Here is a 21,157-nt window from a genome sequence, read left to right as displayed (position 1 = left end):
AAAGTCGTATTTTAATGACGTCCCTATAAGAATATCGTACCACGAAATAGATACGATCAATTATTTAATCAATTTTGTCTACAATTAAATAGAAGTACACTTAAAAGCTTACTGCAAAATGTTAAAGAACAAAATTTTTCAACTTGAAAATTAAATCTAATAATTGGAAAAAATATTGACAGTTATGGATCAAATGTTCTGTCATATACTTCGATTTGTTTTGATTTTAGAGGTCACTTGTAGTTCATATTTTAAATTGTTGAATAAAAATAGAAAATATGTGACTAATTAAACCATTATAATTTTGCCATAGAACAAGATACATAATTGAATCTCGATATATTCATTATAATAATGGGCCTTTTAGACATCACATTGTAAGTTCAAAATCGGACTAAACGTTTGAATGGGGAATTATAAAAATATAATTTTAGGATGAACCAAAACAGCACCGAAGATGTTAATTTATACCAGTTTCTCAAAGTTTCAAACTATGAGGATACTGTAAGACAGCTAGATATTTATTATGGAATGGGTTTGTACGATTACACCTAAGTTGTACAAATAAAACTTTGTCTTTTTGATTATATTGTAAAAATCCTTATTTGCTTATTTTATCTATTTTTTTTTTAGTAAAGAGGCAACTACTACGTTTTCAAAGTCCTATAACAGGACTATTTCCTGTACTATCTTCTGATACTGAAATAGGAAGTGTTAGAGACAGTATATACTGTGCAGCAGCTGTATGGGGCTTGTATCAAGCTTATAGGTAAAAAAAAATGAAGTGGCTTGTATCAAAATGAGTTATCATTAATTCTAGGAGAATAGATGATGATAGAGGAAAATCATATGAATTAGGACAATCAACAGTGAAATGTATGAGAGGTATTTTAGAGTGTTGGATAAAGCAAGCACGAAAAATAGAATTATTCAAGAAAAATCAGTGTAGTGCTCATGCATTGCATGTCAAATTTCATTTAACTACTGGTAATGAAGTTTTTGGAGATCATGAATACAACCATTTACAGATTGATGTTATATCACTCTATCTACTTTTTTTGGTACAAATGATAACTTCTGGCTTACAGATTATTTATACCCAGGTAATTGTCCGATTAAATAAAGTTGAAAGTTCATTGAGAAGTTTATATTGTGGCTAAAATATATATACTACCTGGAAAATATATATTTTGATTTGCCTCTCATATGTACTGGAATAGCTGGAAATTTTATATTGAATACACTTTCAACAAATATTTGGTGTCGATCATCATAAAAAATAATTCAGACATATTTTCAAAAATGAAATTTTCTTTTATTTCCTAATGTAGGATTTGTAAGTGTCCTGGAAAAACTGGAATTTGAAGAACATAAATATAATTGTATAATTAATTGATTTCGTTAATTCTGTCGACCATTATTCTCAATTAAATGCTGAAAAATATTTTAAAATATTCAATTTAAAGTAGATTTATTGATAAGTGTACCAATAAAAAAATTAAATTCAACGTAATAAACTTGTAAATATACTGGAAATCATGATTATGTTCTAGAATTTTTTTTTAAATCCTGTAAGAACTCTGTAATATTGCTTATAGGATGAAGTGGCTTTTGTTCAAAACTTGGTGTACTATGTGGAAAGAGCATACCGTACTCCAGATTATGGTATGTGGGAAAGAGGTAGTAAATACAATGATGGAACTCCGGAAATACATGCCAGTTCTATTGGGCTTGCAAAATCTGCACTTGAAGCAATAAATGGTTGTAACTTATTTGGAGAAAAAGGCGCTTCTTGGAGTGTAGTGTATGTAGATATTGATGCTCACAATAGAAATCGAAGTATTTTTGAAACCTTGCTACCTAGAGAATCTTGTTCAAAGGTTTGTCAACTAATGGGTGGAAATAAAAAAAAAACAGACTGTTTATTTTAATTATTTAAGGATGTTGATGCTTCGCTTTTACCTACAATTTCATTTCCTGCATTTTCAACGCACGAAGAGATGTTATATCAGGAAACGAAAAAAAATGTTGTGCGTAGTTTGAAAGGCAAATATGGTTTTAAAAGATACATAAGGGATGGTTATAAAAGTCAAATAGAAAATCTTGAGAAAAGGTATGATTGCTAATTTTTATTTATTTATTTATTACCAGAGTTACAACAATTACATCTATTCATATTTAATTTTTATTGGGAATACACAAGATAAATAATAGATGGAAGGTTTATTGACCCTATTCAAATACATTGTGTACATTCTATGTATGCCTGGTCGAAAGTGGATGCCCCTGAATTGGATCTTATGCCCCCATGCATAAAAATTCTCATTCACTAGTGCCTCTTCTATCGAAGCTTTGTCGGCCACAATAAGGACAGTTTCAGGGAACATGTCCTTCTCAGAGTAGCCACTATCATTTTGTTTGTTTGTCAACAGCTGTGTATATGCCATTAGAGTTTGAAGCAGTGTCTTGCATCTTCTGGTGTAAGCTTTTTGCTGAGGCAGCAAAGATACCATCTGCAATCTATTCCATTTAGCCCACGTCTCAGTGGCTCATCTCTGACTCCTGTTTGTCCCAGTTCCGGCATGTATTTTTCTTTTCTTTGTAGAGGAGGGGAATCCCTGTTTCTCGTGAGGTATTCTAACTTGATAGGTGGATGGTTTACTGCTGGTTGTGCCCACGAATAGCTAAGGAAGGGTTAGTCCATTTCAGCATAGCTCTGCATGCCGTAGTACGGTCTGGATACAGTGGGGTGCGGGAATAGTTTGAGATAGCAATCACCCTGTTACAATTCATCCGTCGACACGATCTCTTCCAACTTGGATTCGACTTCTTGTTGTAGATCAGCTAGATTCAGTTTCAACAGGGTCACCACGAGTAGGATGCAATTGAAATCACATACCTCCAATTGTTTTGGAAGTATCTAGTTGTCTTGGCGGTCAGTTTATGGAAATGAAAAGACTCTCTGTGTACAACTTGGGTAGGTTAGGTGAGGTTAGGTTTTATACCGATTTGAAATATTTAAAGAGCTCAATTTATAAATAATTTCTTATAATGTTATTATTTTAGATATTATGATAAAGGTGAAATAAAAAATTTTGAAAACATTGAATGCGAATGGCCGCTTTTTTATATATTCATGATAATAGATGGAGTTTTCAAATCACTTCCCGATCAGATTCAAGAATATCAAGATTTGTTAAAAGAAAGGATCATGCTCGATCACCACGGGGGTATGTAATTCTTAATCAAGTATTTACTAATTTTTAGCCTCTCTCGCTACTCAAGTTATCTAATGTTGTACTATTTTATCATTTATTCAATGTATCAAAACCGTAATTCATTTTCTAGTGCTCTTGAAAACAGTAAAAAAATTATAAACTACCTAATGGTCTCTTACTTATCTCGCAGGATCGAGGCTAGTATGGTAGGAAGCGGTAATGGGAGTCACTTAAGCAAAATCTTAATGGCAACCGCCTCATAAAAAAATTTACTTACTTAACCATCGTTTCAGATTAGCGAACATCACAATATCTAAATATGAAAGTATAAAAAAATTGTTTTGACTCTTTACTCAGAACAATCTGAGCCCAAAAACAAATCGACCACGCCATGTAACCTACATTTGATATAGGTAGACAATTCTCCGAATAAATTCCCTCAAATAAAGCGATAATCCGTCCACACCTGACTGACAGATACCTGGTCCAGGAAATTCCAAGTAACCTTCTTATAATCCTCCCCCAATATACCTGATTTTGGTAAAAACCAAAAATTTTCTCCCTGCTCTTTATTCCATACTTACACTAACTCAGGCGAGGCGTTTGGAATCGTCTCCAGACCTCGAACGCCGAGATCTCAGCGAAGCTACGTCGTTTCCAGAGATTCAGCTCGCGCGACGTAGCTTAGTCTTTCGATGTATATAGTTTTAACTATTTTGTACCCTTTTAAGTTCTAGGTAAATACCTTTGACGTGTTTTAGTATTTAGTCTGTACAGAACTCTTGAACTGTATTACAGTGGAGCAAAAGGTCGAAAAGCTCGTCAGAAATCGACAAATAGAAGTTCGATAGTCGGACTTTTTACCTGATAACTGCCAATCGGAGTTCATTTCGCTACTTCCGGTCGCCATTTTTAAACCACCATTTTGTTTGTGAAAAAACTCATCTCAAATTCGTAATCAACAACCCGAAAAACCTGGGATACCAAATTTCAACTCAATCGGTTAATTTTAAAGGCTTTTGGCCAGCTTTTAGGCCTTTTGGCCCAGTGTGCACTGGCCCCAAGGCCATTCTTTATGATCCTTATGTAAAATGACGTCCTGAATCCAAATATAACTGTCGTTTTCTTCCGTCACCACCTAACCTAACCTAACTAATTTCGTGGGAGCTCTGCACGTCTATTTTTACCACTTTTCGATAATAATAATAAATTTAAGGGCATTGATTTAATTTGAAAGGGTAAAAAGAACTATTCGAGCTGGACAAAATTATGATTAATAAAAATATGTACCATTATTTGGTGCTTGCTTTCCTTTTATACCATGAGGTACAGCTGCCTTGAGTCAAAAACCAGCTGTACTCGGCCAACATGGTTGAATTCCACTACCTTGAAAATCTCTTCGCCAACTTAGATCTTGATGGAACCGTTTCCTGTGTTATTCTGAGACTGCTTCTACGTTTTCAGAGAAGAAGTCCAGGTGCGTGTGAAGGAAGTGTACATCCCATGGCCTTGTACGCCAACAGCAATTCCTCTACATAAACTTCACTTTTAACAAACTGTTTTATCAAGTTTGATCGAGGGGTAAAAATTTCGCGCAGAGGCCAATTCCGTACGGCGTGATGCTTGTCTCGGTCTCTGCTGTCCCATTCACAGCAATATTTTATGAATCCTGATTGCAGGTTCCTGATAGGTAAATTCCTTCGCGAACTTATTTACGTGTATTTACGTCTGTTTCTTTCTATTTTTGGATTTAACGGCTAGAAGTTGAAATATGTGGGAAATAAATAGAGGATGTCCCCCAAAATCGGAGGGAAATGGGGAAAAACTGAAATATTTGGATTCAGGAGGTCATTTTAAATAGAAATCGTCAAGGGCCAATTTACATGCATTATTTTAGAACGAAGTTGATATTATTTTTTTTAATTAATTTATTATTGTAAGGTATCCTATAAAATCGTCCTTTTTATTGAAGATCCTGTGATTCCCATGTACTATTACGTTACTGTAGACAACATTGATTCAGAACGAAGGGTTCCAAATTCAACAGTGAAGAAAGCGCAAACTGACGGTGGTTTGTATTTATGGAATCAGTCGATGTTCATTTTGGCTCAACTTTTAACAGGCGGTCTTTTGCACATCAACGAACTGGATCCTATTAGAAGGTATCTACCTTCGTATAATCGACCGAAAAAGGGAGGACGATACTCTGCTTTTCAGGTATGTGCTCTTTCCATTTATCTATGAAGTGAGAAGTGCTTTTGTTTCTATAGAATATCTACAGTGTGTCGCATTTAAGATGAAGACAGATTCATATTTTCCTACTTCTCTGCTACTTCGAGCTCCAAAGTTGAAAATTTTACACTTCTATCAAAATATTACTGTTCAACGCACCCTTAATATCAAATCCTAGTAGACATCAAAATATATGATTTCTGATTCATCTCTGAAAATTATTTCGAAAATAACGTTTGTCATTCTTCAAACAAGAAAACAATTACTTCCCTGGCTAATGCATCGACCAATATTGAGTTACATCTCCTCCGAAGACCATGATGTTCATCCACCTTTTTGTCGATATCAACATCCCTAATGGCTCGCAATTGCAAGTAGAGTTTTTAAAACGTTGACTATTTTCGACGTCTTTACATCTCCGCCAGGTAGATTATTACGAAATTAAATAATTCTCCGAGTGGATATTGGAACCCCAAAAGTATTTTTTAACTGCCTCTTACTACAGCGTACCTTTTTATAAATATGTTTTTATACCATGATTTAATAAACTGAATTATAACCAATTGTTAGCGTATATTGACCTGCTAACATATAAGGCTCGAGTCTTCAGGTAGGAAATTTTTCAATTCAGTTTAAAAATCACAAGCATCGATGACTCACTAAACAAATGGTTGATGCAGATAGCACACAAGTTGACTGGTGACAGATGACACACAAGGTGACTGGTACATAGGGTGACTGGTGACATATGACACACGAAGTGACATGTGACAAACATGACACTGGTAACTGTTGGTGTCCCGACCAGGCGGTGGTGATTTATATGAGAATTTTTTTTATATAAATGTTTGATTTCGTATTATACTAATGCTTAAGTTTATAACTTTTATTTTTATTTAATTTTGAATATTTTTTCATGCTGTACCAATCAGGCAAAAAAAAGTTTTGTAAGTAAATAATATAACCTTAGTAATGTTTGTTTGCTATGACTATTTTTGGAATACTCAAATCATTTTTTTTTCGGAGTTGTTTATCCCAAAAATAATTTTGAAATATCTGTAGGTCTAATACGAATAATTTAAAAAAAAAACTATTTCATTAATATTTTTCCTTTTCCTCCAGCTACCACTTTTTTATATTCTATATGGATTAAATATTTCATAATAAATCTCAAAAATGATTGTTGTTGTAATGTTCTAGTTAGTGACACGAGCTCGTAGAGGTTTAGAACAAAACGGAGGATATTTCACTAGACACTCTTCAGCGAATTTTCACTGCATGCCTACAAAATCCAACTGACTCAACAACTTCTGCAAGTAGGCAATGAACAGCGAAGAGATTTGACCAATTGGATCCTTGAGCAACCTTTCACCTCGATGGCTTCTCTGTCGCATTTTGGGGCTTAGAAAATCCACGAATGATTAATCAGGAAGCGATGCATCCACAACGAGTCAGTGTATTGTGGTCTGGAAGAATAATTGGACCGAAATCCTGCAGTAACAGTAAATGGTGAACATTATCGTGCTATGATAACATAGTTTCTAGTGCCTCATTTGGAAGCTGTTGATATTACCGACATGTAGTTTCAGCCACATGTCATACCGCCCGTCGTTTTCAGATTTTCTGACCAGAATTGGCGATTTAACGCATTTAGACTTCTGGCTTTGGTGTTATCTGAAGTCACAATAAGTCTGTAAGCATCGAAGCATTGAAAGCCGAAATTTGACGCTGTATCGAAGAATTACCACCACATGTATTCATATGCCAGCAGAGCCTTGGTGGGCATACATAATTTCCAAATGTGTATTTTCTAAATCAATGGATATATAAATGCTTTGCTGCGGAAAACCATGTTTTATTGAACTTAAAATTTTGAGCTTTTATCGAAACACTACTTTGAGCACTTCCAACAAGTCAAGTATCCATTTCGATAATCTGATTATTTGATGGTAGGACGCAGCTGCAAAAATATTTAACAATGTGTACTTTGTGCAGCTGTATTTCTCACTTTTCAACTTTTCCTCCAGCTCCCATTTGCCTATACAGCTCAATTTTCGATTCTCTAAAGATGGAAGTTCAAAAAATATTTGTCCACTTTTATATTCATTTATTTTTGTTTAAAACACAATATTATAATATTTAGGAAACCCTTCCAAATAATCATATTTAGGATTATCATTAATGCGAATCAAATTTCACTGTTGCTATTTTGAATATTTGACATTTGACACTCTCAAGTAATTTGCTTTTATTTCTATTTTCTATCCTTCGGTGTGGTAGTTCTACAGCCAGTTGAGCTGTACACAGAATGAACGCGAGCACGACGCGCTCTAGACGTTCATAAATGTCAAAGATAGTTCAATTTGAGTTAATGCGCACAATGATCGCGCTCTTGACGTCAAAGTTAACCAATTTTCTACATTTTACCTGCTGGGCGTCAAAAACATAACCTCACTTTTCTGATATAGTTTGTAGTCGCATATACCCTGAAAAATGACTTCCCTGAGTGAAAGGCTGATGGAATTTGTACGTGCTCATGAGTGTTCATATAACAAACAGTCTGTTGGATACAAGAAAACTAAAATTTGGCAGAGTATAGCGAATCATTTTACCGTTTGAAAATTCCTTGATAACAATTGGCGATCTAATCGACAATCAGGTTTTCTTATTGAATGTTTTGTTGAGTTTCTGCTCTTCAAATGTTAATCATATAAACTCCGATTCATTCATCAATATTTAAAAAATTCATCTGGATCTATTTCGTTTATTTTAAAACATTTATATTCAAATTGAGGGGTCTCGTCCATCAATACCTGTCGATACAGTATAGTAATTATATTATACATTATACATAATTCAAAATCTTTGATCACCGTTCAAATTTCTTTATATACCTGTACTTTTAAGGTTATATTTACTAGCGAAACGTTCGCGTCCATTGTGTGTACCGCTTTCAACATACTTTAATTAACAGACACTCTTAAATTGTTTTTTTTTTAATCTATGAGGCTTACTTCACTTCTGGAAGAGGTAATTTGAAAGAACTTCCAATCATTGAAACTTTAAAAAGTCTTGGACTCCCCTGCTATTAACTTTTGCCTTTTTTAAATTTACGTTTTAGGCCTACAAAAAATGTAGTAGTGTTTACAATATTATTTTTGTCTCAATCAAGTTTTTTTTTAAAATATATTTTAATTGTATCATTACTACAAAAAGTAATACAGAAATTTAGATTTATTTTTTTTATTTATGGAAACTATGATGAAGACAATAATAAAAGTTGCATGAGTTTTATAGAACAGTATTGTGTGCATGCATGAATTAATAAAATAAATTATTTACATTAGGTCAGTAATGGGCTCTTTAAATACTAAAATTCTCTTTAATGTTAGTTTTCCTCAGAATGATACCTCATACATAAAATAAAATAAAAAAAAAGAAGATTGTGCAGATAAAATTGAGTATTTCTATTCCCCAGAAACAAAATAGCAAAACATTGAATGTTTTTAGTAATTACACATTAATATATCCTACTTCACAGTTTGTAGTTTCATATTTAGTTATTCGCAAAATAAGATACATTGGTTTATTATCTTCTTTGTAACATATTTTGAACTTCCCCTTCATGTTTATATGGTTTAAATTTACACTAGAGCATTGTCTTCTTCTTTGGACTACCTCTCCATATTCTCCCTAAATTTGATGTCTTATATACCTTTTTCAATGTAGCCATTTCATTTTTTCTTCATACTTTAGATTTTGTCTGATTGAGTGGTTTAAATTTACACTAGAGTGTTGTTTTCTTCTTCTTTGGACCACCTAATCCATGTTCTCTCAAAATTTGATTCTGTATATTTCTTTTTCAATGTGGCCATTTCATTTTTTCTACATACTGTTGGTTTTGTCTGATTGGGTGGTTTAAATTCAAACCACAATGTTGTCCTCATCTTCTCTGGACTATCCACCATGTTCTCTCAAAATTTGATGCCTTCTATAACTTTTTGAATGTAGCCATATGTATATATAAATATATACCTTTTTCATTTTTTTTTTCCATAGGAATATCTAATTTTTTCTGATGATTGTTTCTTATTGAGTAGTTTGAATTTACACTAGTGTTTTCTTCTTCTAAGTTCAGCTTATTTGACAGATGCCTGAAAAGTTTGATGCTAGATTTACTTATTAAGATTTCTCCTTCGCTTCCAGATAGTATTTAGCCCAAAAAATGATTATTATTTATTTTTATTTCACTTTTGTATCGACAAGTGAATTTTAAGTGAGAAAAGAATGAGCGAAATGGATGTTTCTGTTTGTCATTAACATGATAATATCAGTTCAATTTAAATTAAATTATATAATAGGAAATTTTGTCTGGTGTCACATGCATGTTCACCGTAGTGGCCATTTTTTGATTTTTCAAAGGTTTATTTCTGTATCATTAATATACAATCTTCAAGAATTACATCAATCCATGTGCTTGCTCTTAAATACAGTATATTATGGTTTGAACAATTTTTTTTAAATAATTTTATTTTTTCCATTAGGGCACTGCAACCGATTTGGTTGTACAAATAGTATTAATAGCTGAATCTATGAGACTTCAAGCTATGATGGCTACTTACGGTATCCAAACCCAAACTCCACACGAAGTAGAACCCGTACAGATATGGTCTTCCACTCAATTGGTAAAAGTTTATGAAAATCTTGGAGTTAATCATAAGTTAGGATTGAAAGGGCGACCTTTGAGACCAGTAGGAAGTTTGGGTACCAGTAAAGTGTATAGAATAGCAGGGGCTACCGTCTTGTGCTATCCTCTAATATTTGAAGTTTCAGACTTCTATCTTTACAGGTATTCCATTCATGACCAAAATTTTTTTTATATTTTTATATAAATTTTATAATATACAATGTGGTATTTTCAGAGACATGGCATTACTGATAGACGACATTAAGACTGAATTACAATTCGTTGGAAAATATTGGAGGTTATCCGGTAGACCTACCGTATGTTTGCTAATAAGAGAAGAACATATGAGAGATCCACAGTTTAAAGAAATGTTAGATTTATTAGCTATGCTGAAAAAAGGCTATTGTGATAGCGTTAAAGTTAGAATAGGAAGATTGCAGAATCTCATTTCGAGTTCTTGTGTTGGTAAATATAATTTAATAATTACTAAATCTCCCCTGTGTATTGTAATGTTTTTCTTGTTTATTTGAACAGTTTATATATGGTGGGGTGAATTTAAACACTAAATTATTCACTAACACTTGATATACTAATTTATTTGAATACACTACACTAAGGCTGCTATACTATTTATATCTATCAGTTTTCTAGATAATTCGCATTCTAAAATGCTGTAAACAAATAAAAAGGCCTTCCAAAAAATGTTTTTTAGTTAACATAATGTATGTGTACAAAAATAATGGAAAGTCGCTTTATAAAGACCTTCTAGAAAATGTACCCGCCAAATTTTAGGTTCTTTTAACCAGCTTAGATCAGTGATCAAGTCTTACCTTACCAATTCTCCATAATTATATTTCTCATAGTTTATTTTTTATGCTGATATTTTTAGTATTAAATCAATTTTAGTACCCACCTTTTAGGTATTTTCTTCGTTGACTTTATTTTGTGTATTTTTTTCTAATTTTTCACATGAGTCTTATTTTGGACTGTGTAATTGTATTCTTAAATATTTGTTACTTTCTCGTTTGCTTTTTTTTATTTCTAGATATGAATCGATAGATGTGAAATACTTATATAAAGTGGGGGAACTGATTTCCAAAAAAAAAATTTTGATGATATTCTTTAGCAAAAAAAACAACAATGAAAAATGTCATTTTTTTATTCATCTATCGATTTACTTTCTTGTTGTGACCAACCCCTATGTTGTCCTATTTTAAAATTAACCATATTTTAGAACATTTGGATTTTATGAATAATTTGGAAACTCACGAAGATAATTTCCGCAATTTCAAACAATTAGAACACGATTATATAGGTTATCAAAGTTTAACAGATGTTCCGAAGGCTCTAAATTTTCAAGACGATACAAAAGATTATACGGTAAGTGATTTATTTTTCAATATTCTCATATTTTATACATAATATAACGTTTTTCTTATTTATTTACACCCTTTCTATTCGTGCGGCGAATACTTTACACTACACTTAACTAACTTATAATAATTCAATTATCACTATCACTTAAATATTTTCTTTGATTACTTTTACTGATTCGTTCTTTTCACAACAACTATTTATTTAAAACTAACTAACTGCATTTACATAACTCCATATATATACTAAATAGAATTCTACAAACTTTTAGAACAAAAAAAAACACATCAAATAAATAAATAGACTTTTCTAGAAATTATTTAAAAGAATTACTGTCTGCTATAATAAAAAGTTTTAAAAGCGTCCGCCATTTTTAAAAAGTAGATGAAAGGCGCCACGCGAATTCACCGAATTTTTATATGCCGGTCTAAGGGCTCATTTCGAGAACATTTTCGTAACAATAAAATTTTTTTTAGAATTATTCAAGCCATCGAACTGAAGAAATAATCGATCTCCTACGAAACGTCGATAGTACTTACGCCAAATGTCAACTATATGGTATCTTACTAAAACGGGAAGGTCGCCACTTTAAAGTTTTCGATAATACGGTGGAAGAACAACTTCAAAGATTGTACCATCAAGCTGGATGTTTGAGACATTGGGCGGCTGTTAGATATACAAGCAGTTTATTAAATCACAACGTCGATTCAATCAGTCCGTTCATTACCGCAGTTTTGGTACACGGAAAACAGGTTAGGTTATGTTCACGATAACCTTAAAAAAACATAATTTTCATTTTGATACGTTACAGCTAACAGTAGGAGTTATTGGTCAAAAAGAAACCGTTTTTGATAAACCAATGACTCCAGCTGAAATACAATCCGTTGTATATAATACCATCCAACCTTACGATGTTATCCAAGCGGTGTTACAACAAGAAATAATCCTTTACTGCGGTCGATTAATATCGACCAATCCGGAATTATTTAAAGGTATTCTTAAAATAAGAATAGGATGGGTTTTGGAAGCCATTAAATATTACCAGAACATCTTCGGATATAAGAAGAAAATTGAAGATCATAGTCCTTATGAAGTGAGGCAGCTACTGTATAAAGTGTTGTCTATTAAAGAATATGGAAAGGAAAAGTAAGTTACTATTATATTTTTTGTTTTTCTCAATACTATTATCCAATATTAAATGAAAACAATATGGAAACTTGACGGTCATAGATCTCTCTATACACTACACTCAACTAACTTTTTATAATTCACTTATCACTCACACTAAACTAACTTAAATAATTTATTTAAAGTATTCGATTAGTTCACTTTGACTATTTATTATAAACTGAATTAAACTGCGCTACAGAAACTCCTTAAATATATTATAATATCCCAAAAGAATTAGAAAATAAATAAATTGATTTTACTCGAAATTATTCGAAAGAAACAATATAAATGAACCGCCTGCTATGATAAAAAGTTACATAAAAACAAACATCAAACGCGCAGAGCTTCAGCCGAATTTTAGAATTCCACTCCAATCGTAGCGGGCTCTAGGATCCATATATGGGACTTGTTTGTAACAAAGTGATTACTAATTGTATTAAAAGTATTTTCGGTATCGAAATAAAGTTATGTATAGATTCTCAAACCAGTTTTTTAATTTACATGTTTTATTGAATGATGACTAATTTTGTTCTTTAACTAAATTAAAAATCACAATTGTTTTGATATAATTTTAATAATCAAATTTCCTTTAGTAATGAAACATATTTATTTAACGCTGCTGAACTGTACCAAAAGTAAGTATTTTTCCATTTAATTGCTTATTTAGAAATGAAGACTAAGGGGAGTTGAGAAACAGAAATTCACTACTTAAAAAAGTTAAGAAAATATAGATAAAAAGCTAAATTACTGCTGACTGATACAGAGGTTGTGGTATCCAGTTTAGTTTTCATGAGTATTGTATAAACACTTTTAATATGCTTCTAGAAATTATATTATCAAACTTATTTCCTATATCCAGCGGTGGATTTATATTAGGGGTAGTCGGGGTAAGTACCAAGGGCGGCTAATATTTTTTTAGTCTTATCAAGTTTACTCAATATAATTAAATAAACAATTCTATTGATTCATAATTTTCTGTTTAATTGACAAATTCAATTCATCCATTATTTGCAAATTTGCACTTTTAGTAAAAATTAATAATCGGAATGATTTAATCAATTTATTTCTTTGGAGATTTAAAATTCTATATACTGAAATTAAAGAAATTCAATTAGTAGTATTTTTTTGAAAAATAGAAAAAATTTCGGAATTATTTTTTGTATTTTTCAAAATATAAACTTTAATCAATTAATGAATCTTAAAAAATTGTTATAATTCATCGTTTGCACCAATTATTATTATAATATATCGTTGGGTACATACCAAGGAGTACTTTCGATTGAAATCTTTCAAGAATTGCTATACTTGAGTTGTATGCACTACCATATCGTTGAATACCATAACTCCAGATGGGTTTTAGTGTTTGCTGAGTTTTAGACCCAATTGCTTTCTCTTGGTATGTGTGTACTCCAGGTTAGTCGTCAGTCCAGATGAATTCCAAGGAGTAGGTAGCACGCACATATTTATTTTCATTTACTTTTATTCTCCAAGTTTTTAGCCACAAGGAAATGGCTTCCAAGTTTGTTTGCATTATGTGAGAAGCCATAGCTGGGTTTTGGTGGTTTTAAAACCGAGCTGAATGACATTAACAATATTCTTTTGGTGACTGGTGATGCTTTGTCTATGTATTCTCCAAAAATCATCTGAGTCTAGTATGAATCCTAAATATTTTCAGTATCAAAATAAAAACAGGGATGTAGTCTACCATTACCACAATAAATTTTCAAATAACACGAAAATTAGTCCGATTTTTTATGGATTTCAGTCTTACTTCACGTCAAAAGCGTCAATTAGAAGGATGTTTGTGCAGAGTACCTTCTTCGTTTTATAATCAAGTGTGGGATGTTATGACAAGAACTCCGGCCGGAGTTAAAGTTGCTGGAAACCTTATTCCACAACAACCAACTTTATCGAACATGACAAGATCTGAATTAACTTTTTCTTTACTTGTTGAAGAGGTAATTTAGTATATCTTTAATTTTTGAATATTTTGATTAACGCGGAATTATTTTTAGATGTTAAATCATGTACAGCATTCTGATTATAGGCAGTTGATTGTTGAACTTTTAACCATTGTTTCAACTATATTAGGAAGAAATCCCGAATTGACATTTTCCCAACCGTTAGATTTAGAACAACTTATCAAAGATGCAGCTCACATGTACGCAAAGGTGAGATATTAAAGCAGAAAATAATTATCAGATATCGGTTTACAAAGTAGTAACATGTTCTTCTATGGCTGGTAATTTGGTAACTACTTCCTTTGGACGTGTTTCTTTTCAACTTCTCACCAACAGTTATTGTTCATTTTTGTATGTTTCAATTCTCTTTGTTTTTTTCTAGGATCATGGACAAAATCATGAGTGTATATCCGACTTACTGGAAATTGAATATGTGAGATCCACGGGGTATTTAGCTAGAGCAGTAGTAAATACAGTCCTTAAAGGTGGACAAATTTCTGAACATTCAAATTTGGAAAATGGTCCAGAAACTTGCAGATTATCTTAAAAAAATAGTATACATAAGTAGAAATAAAAATTATAAAATTCTATTAAAAAATTTGAGTGCTTATTGATATTGTTTTATATATTTTGTGCCATATATTATTCAATTTGAAGTTTAATATTTTTGTTTCATTTTCATACATCTGAACCGAGTAGAATTTCAAACTTGGAAATCTAGTGGCAAAAATCTCTCCCTAAAACTTTCTAGTAGTGATTCATCCACAACAGGTTATATTGTATAGAATTTCTTAGTATTACTGATAAAAAAATTGGAAAACATAATTACACATAATCAGGAAACAAACCACGACATGGTATGTTCATCTTCCCAAAACTGTATGGCTTGAAGTCTCTACTGCTTTTGTTCACGAGTGCATTACACCAGTTCGCTTCTGTAAGTTATCCTTACATGCATTTAACCATTTTCTACATGGACGCTCTCTTCTTCTCTAAACGGTGTCAATTATTAGGTATAAGGTAGAAAATTTCATTATGGATGCTTGAAAATTGATTTAATAAATTAATGATTTAACAAAAAACTAGTATATCACAATATAACTCCTAATATCTTTGTTCACATTTTGTTTCACTATTATAAAATATATTTGTATAAAGATGGTTAAATACTTATTTTAAAAAATCATTTTTAATTTACTTGTTTAATTAACAGTTAAGCAAAAAAACATGAAATAAAATGATAGATTAGAGAAAGTTTGAGACTGATTTAAGACTTACAATAAAAAAATATCAAATTCAATATACCTACAATTTTATGTTTGATCCATCTTTTAATACCAAAAGTTATTTGGTATAGTCACTATTTAAAATCACCACTTTCCTAGTTATATTTGAATTTAAAACACCTTATGAATTTCGAAACCAAAATAAGACTATACAGTTGAGTCTTTATAATCCACAATTAAAAACCACACGACGAGTCATAATTATATTTATTTGTGATATTGTTCATGGGACATTCAGTATATTGATCTAACTGATCTAGATTACATTATAATCATTAAGAATTTTTTAACAAGAATACCTTGCATGGTCGATAAGTTAACATACACCAAGTGTCTTTTACTAAATACCAACTGTTTATATTTAATTAGTTAAAATCCGTTTACAGTTAATTCCAGTTAGTCAAAACTAGTGTTGACTATTACCCTCGGCGTTAAAATTAGTTTTTTCACATTTTTCACTAGGAAATACTAGAATTTACTAGTGATCTATCTATCTTTTGATAGTATCATCACTACTTAATTTTACATTTCTTGAGATGTAAAGAATCTTAGATTAGAGAGACATAAAATCACATCTAGGAGCTGCAGTAAAAGCAACTTCATGGTATTGTTTCATTTATTTTTCAAAGACTAACGAAGAGTGGATTATTCTAAACCACATGAATAGCAACTGTATAGTGGACTAAGAACGTGCTGGACTATAGAAGTATTAGATTATAGAGACTCAACTGTATTTGTAAATGTTGTAATTTGAAAATGATCAGTCAAGATATGGTAAAATATAATTATCACATATAGTTACATTTGTATGCCACATAAAGTGGTCAACTCCTGGCACAGTAACTAAAATAAGTTTCTTCTTTTGGTAGAGAGTTTTCAATCCAATTGTATCGAGCTTGTAGGTAACAGTATCTTCAAATTTGACAACTGTTCCGTTTTCATTATAATATCCAAACTGACTGAAAATTTCAATTATCAAACTATTAAAAAAAATGATAAATAAAGAAAATACAAGAACATAATTTTATCTACAGTAGAAAAGGTGGTAGTCTTCCACTATAAATCAAATCAAAATTTCTATCAAATGAGTTATGACTAATATTCAAAAGTTTGACCTCCTAGGAATTGATAATTAAAAAACTAACTTTTTTTAATTGTTTGTATTTTATTTATTAAACATGGACATATTTAGCAAAACTCATTTGATAAAAATATAAATATACTGGGTGAATAAGTAATAAAATCCACAATTAATATTAGCCATGCTGGGTTATTACTGAAGATCTGCTTCTTTGCTGAATGAGAGCATACATCTTAGAGCCTATACTTGTAGTATCTTCAACTTTAAATTCACTATCACTGTCTTCAGTTAACCTTTCAGCTATTCTACTTTTTGTCATTTTTCTAACATGATAGGGAGTTTTTTAGACTTTGAGTTTCTGTTACATCTTGAGCAAGCTCAGCTTTAGTTGAACTTCTTTGAAATGTAAATATATCCTCTCCACGTACTACCTAGTTTTTCTTTTCCATCGTAGATTTTGTAACATCATCATATGTTATATGATAAATTTCAAACGGTTCTTCTTCATCTGTTTCATCTCTCAATATTACATAACGGACTAAATCAGTAATTGTAGAGAATTTGTTGATAATTCAACTTTATAGAATTGCAAGTGACAAAAACATTAATAAAGTGCAAACATCTCAAAATAAGATTCCTAGTAAATTCTATTTAGCCAAATGGATTACACAATTTATTGAAAAATGTGCGTGACAATACACCTGAATTTGTTTCAAATTTGTATTATTTACCTAGATTGCCATGGTGTAATGACATTATCTTGTGGTCCTCCAATAAGCACCAATTTATCTAATTTCAATAGAGCTGCTTTGAATTCATCACTTCTATTACTTCTAATTTCATTATTAACATAAGGTAAATACTGGGAATAGTCGTAGAATAATTTTTGATGGTAGGGATCATTCCAGTAGTTTCCTACGGATGTATGTTGTCCAACTCTAGAATAAAACAATTCAAAAGCCGTTTCCAAAGCTAAACCTGGGAAATATAAATGAAGAAACTGAGCTGAAACAATGCTTTATATAATGAGGCACTCTAATGTAATTTAATTTTTCTTACTTCCATATTGACCTCCCTGGGGTCCACTCAATGAAATATATCTGTGAATTGTGTGGTTAGGATTTGCTTGTAAAATAGTCCTTCCTAAGAGAGCACCTTGTGAGTAACCTTAAAAATACGAATTAGGTTTAACAGCTCTATAGTTTTATAGTCCTACCTAAAAAATTAACTCCTTCTGAGTGATTTGTAGTAATATTAGTGATAATCTGGGATACTTGTTTCACCTGATACCACATGTTATCTAAGCTAGACCATCCTCCAAATTTGTCAATGTTATATACAATTGTACCAGGATGTTTCTACAAAATATAGTTTACCCCTACTATACCCTGTAGATAAAATAAAAAAAATTCCTACCTCTTCTATGCAATTTTTGATAAGTTCCATACTTTCCGAACCAGTAAGAATTCCATGTAATAAAATGACTGGCCTATATGCGATTGTGTTTAAAATGTATAAAAATAATAAAAGTAATATATTTCTCATTTTGTAAAAAAATTAATACAAATAATGAATATTAATTTCCAGAATGTTACAACTAAAATTTCGCTATATCATTGTTTTAATAAATTCTTACAATAACCTCAATATTACATATTCATAAATTCAAAATATGCTATTTTCAATGTTTGGATACCAACACTGTATAGTCTCATGATCAAGGCACATAATAGCTGCTTTCCATTTACACCAAAACTCAGAATATTCTTACTTGTGACGTCGTAAATCGGTTCAATGCACGCTACTTCTCAGTCTCACCTGTCTCAGGTGGGAACTCAGATTGAAAGTGAGGTTGAAGACATCACGTTGTCAGATTTTGTTATAAAAATAAGTACACATAAGTTATGAAAACAATAATCCTATTGAGAATATTAAAGGTGCATTCCACTAAGCATTCTACGCCCTTGAAATACTCTTATGGGCGTTCCACATAGTGAATATGATCATAGTGGTTGCGGCGAATGCGTCACTCATGACGTCATGTCTAACGTTCACAACGACCCTTATCAAAGGTTGGTCGAAGTGAACGTTGAAAGTATTAGCGGAATTTTCAAAACTCATGCAACGCAGAATATATCTCATCATTTGATGCGGCCACAGAAGATATTTTGATTTTAGTTTAATGTAAATCAGTTAAGCACTCCACTAAAAAATTCAATAACTTACAAATTATTATATAACCCCTTAAAGCTTTCGCTTTATTTTTTCTGTTTTGCTATTCGTTAATATTTATCTCAACGCTCAAAACACTTCGGCTTACGATTCTCTTGAATGTAAATGGAAAGAGGCTAATACACAATAATGTCCATTGGTTTAGCATGATATTTTTTTGGATCACAGAAACTATTTAACATATGTTTTTCTATAATTAACGTAGACTACGTTATTTATATTCTAATCTATTTTCTTCATACAGGTAGCTGATTAAATGTTAAGGGGCATGCAGTGAAACACTCTTCAATATTTATGACATTGACAGTTACTGTCAATAGTCTCAATAGAAATTTCTATATTTATGTGTATATAATCTTTGCTCTATAAACATTATTAAAAGAACCATAAATATAACTCGTAAGTATATTGAAAATGAATCAACAAGACGATCAAATGATGGATGAAGATATAACAACACTTGGACAACCGCTAAGTGACTTCTTATTGCAATTGGAAGATTATACTCCTACGGTAAGGGTTACAATGTTTTAAACATTCTTTGTTATAAAATTTTCTTAGATTCCAGATGCAGTAACTACATATTATTTGCGAAATTCGGGTTTAGAACCGAAAGATCCTCGATTAGTAAGATTAATATCAATTGCAGCACAAAAGTTTATATCAGATATTGCCAATGATGCTTTACAGCATTGCAAAATGAGATCCACGAATACTACGAGTCATAGCGGTTCTAAGGTTAGTTATAATTCACATATTCATTTTTACTTTAGAAATTTTCCTCGTATCCTAATAGAATATAGGTTTTATTTATAAACTTATTAGGAAGTGGGCTCCTCCCTATTTTTGGTCATAAGAAATTGAAAAATTGACATTTTTGTTTCCATTTTGTTTATTTTTTCGGCGCATTTGAGATAAAAATAAGGTCTATGTTTGGGAACCAAAATTTGAACACATTTGCTCAATAATAAATCCAAAAACCATAATTCCCTGATTTGTCAGCAAAAACTGTACTTAGAAATTTTGTGTGTTTTTTTTATAACAACATACAAAAACGACCAATTCGAAAGAAAAACAATTAAATATCATAATTTAAAAAAAATTTAAGTTAGGATTCCATTTCTTTTTACTTTTTGTGTAATGTTATTGGAATTTCACAATAGTTTAATTAGTGTATAAAAATTTGTTTCTTGTTAATAAAAATAGTAGGATCAATATTTATATTATGTTATCAACAAAAAAGTGTTGAAGTTTCGGTTTTTAAATTTTATTCTCATTTTTGTTTTTGTACTGAAAAAATAAAATGAAAAAAAAAATATTGAAAATATTAATTTTTCGATTATTATAACCAAAAATACGGTGGACTCCACTTCCAAATGTTTACCAAACTTTCCTCTCTAGTTCGTTGTAATGTACAATTTGGGGCTTATAAGGGTGTAATGAAGAATTTACTTTTTAGAGCAAACAAGGCACTAAGGATCGAAGATACTGTTTAACAATGGATGATCTCACACCGGCTTTGGCAGAATTTGGTATTACTATTAAAAAACCCCAATATTATGTATAATTTTAGAGTTTTATGTTAAGAATCAGAATTGCTAGATCATAATTAACAATTTTGGGATAAATATTGTGTAGTTTTTTCTTTATTTCTAAATATTGTGATGATTATTGACTGTTATTGAAAATATATTTTAATGATTGAAATATTTTTATTTAATAATCCCATAATTAGATAAGTATGCCAAATTTGAACTTTATCTGACCGTCTAAAGTAAATAATAAAATCAAGAAAACAATCGTACATTTTTTTTCACAAAATTTGTTGGGGGCCCTTCAAGCTAACTGCAGAGGGTAAAATTTTTCATAGAAAAACAAAAGCACTGGTATTAAATGATATAAAAATTATACAATAA

At 31.2% G+C, this 21,157-nt stretch overlaps 3 protein-coding genes across 6 annotated transcripts; 2 read left to right on the top strand and 1 right to left on the bottom strand.

The window, feature by feature from the left end:
* The first annotated feature begins 180 nt into the window (after window positions 1–180).
* Window positions 181–15,574, top strand: LOC130442062 (probable phosphorylase b kinase regulatory subunit beta). 4 transcript variants are annotated; one of them, XM_056776038.1, is made up of 18 exons: window positions 181–377; window positions 435–535; window positions 634–769; window positions 821–1,103; window positions 1,599–1,880; window positions 1,941–2,113; window positions 3,067–3,230; window positions 5,191–5,435; window positions 6,383–6,397; window positions 9,995–10,299; window positions 10,373–10,602; window positions 11,372–11,517; window positions 11,988–12,263; window positions 12,323–12,657; window positions 13,275–13,316; window positions 14,447–14,639; window positions 14,697–14,852; window positions 15,025–15,574. In XM_056776038.1, the coding sequence occupies exons 1-18, from the start codon at window positions 355–357 to the stop codon at window positions 15,187–15,189; spliced, it is 3,270 nt and encodes a 1,089-aa protein (XP_056632016.1). In that variant the 5' UTR covers window positions 181–354; the 3' UTR covers window positions 15,190–15,574. The 4 variants fall into 4 exon arrangements, with proteins under 4 accessions (XP_056632016.1, XP_056632017.1, XP_056632019.1 ...); XM_056776039.1 differs by lacking the exon at window positions 6,383–6,397; XM_056776040.1 differs by lacking the exon at window positions 13,275–13,316 and having other exon boundaries at window positions 226–377.
* A 106-nt stretch (window positions 15,575–15,680) lies between these two features.
* LOC130442065 (lysosomal thioesterase PPT2 homolog) lies at window positions 15,681–19,495 on the bottom strand. Its single transcript, XM_056776043.1, has 5 exons — window positions 18,426–19,495; window positions 18,226–18,367; window positions 18,069–18,176; window positions 17,741–18,014; window positions 15,681–16,887 (listed from the first exon to the last, which is right to left on the bottom strand). The coding sequence occupies exons 1-5, from the start codon at window positions 18,552–18,554 to the stop codon at window positions 16,689–16,691; spliced, it is 852 nt and encodes a 283-aa protein (XP_056632021.1). The 5' UTR covers window positions 18,555–19,495; the 3' UTR covers window positions 15,681–16,688.
* Window positions 19,486–20,948, top strand: LOC130442066 (transcription initiation factor TFIID subunit 10). The gene is made up of 3 exons (XM_056776046.1): window positions 19,486–19,754; window positions 19,803–19,979; window positions 20,701–20,948. Exons 1-3 carry the CDS (start codon window positions 19,656–19,658, stop codon window positions 20,806–20,808), a joined length of 384 nt encoding a protein of 127 aa, XP_056632024.1. The 5' UTR covers window positions 19,486–19,655; the 3' UTR covers window positions 20,809–20,948.
* The last annotated feature ends 209 nt before the right edge of the window (window positions 20,949–21,157 follow it).

This window comes from Diorhabda sublineata, chromosome 3 (assembly GCF_026230105.1).
Source record: "Diorhabda sublineata isolate icDioSubl1.1 chromosome 3, icDioSubl1.1, whole genome shotgun sequence".
Classification (NCBI taxonomy): domain Eukaryota; kingdom Metazoa; phylum Arthropoda; class Insecta; order Coleoptera; family Chrysomelidae; genus Diorhabda; species Diorhabda sublineata.
Note: the sequence above shows the minus strand (reverse complement) of the source record. Positions and strands in the feature narration are given on the sequence as shown.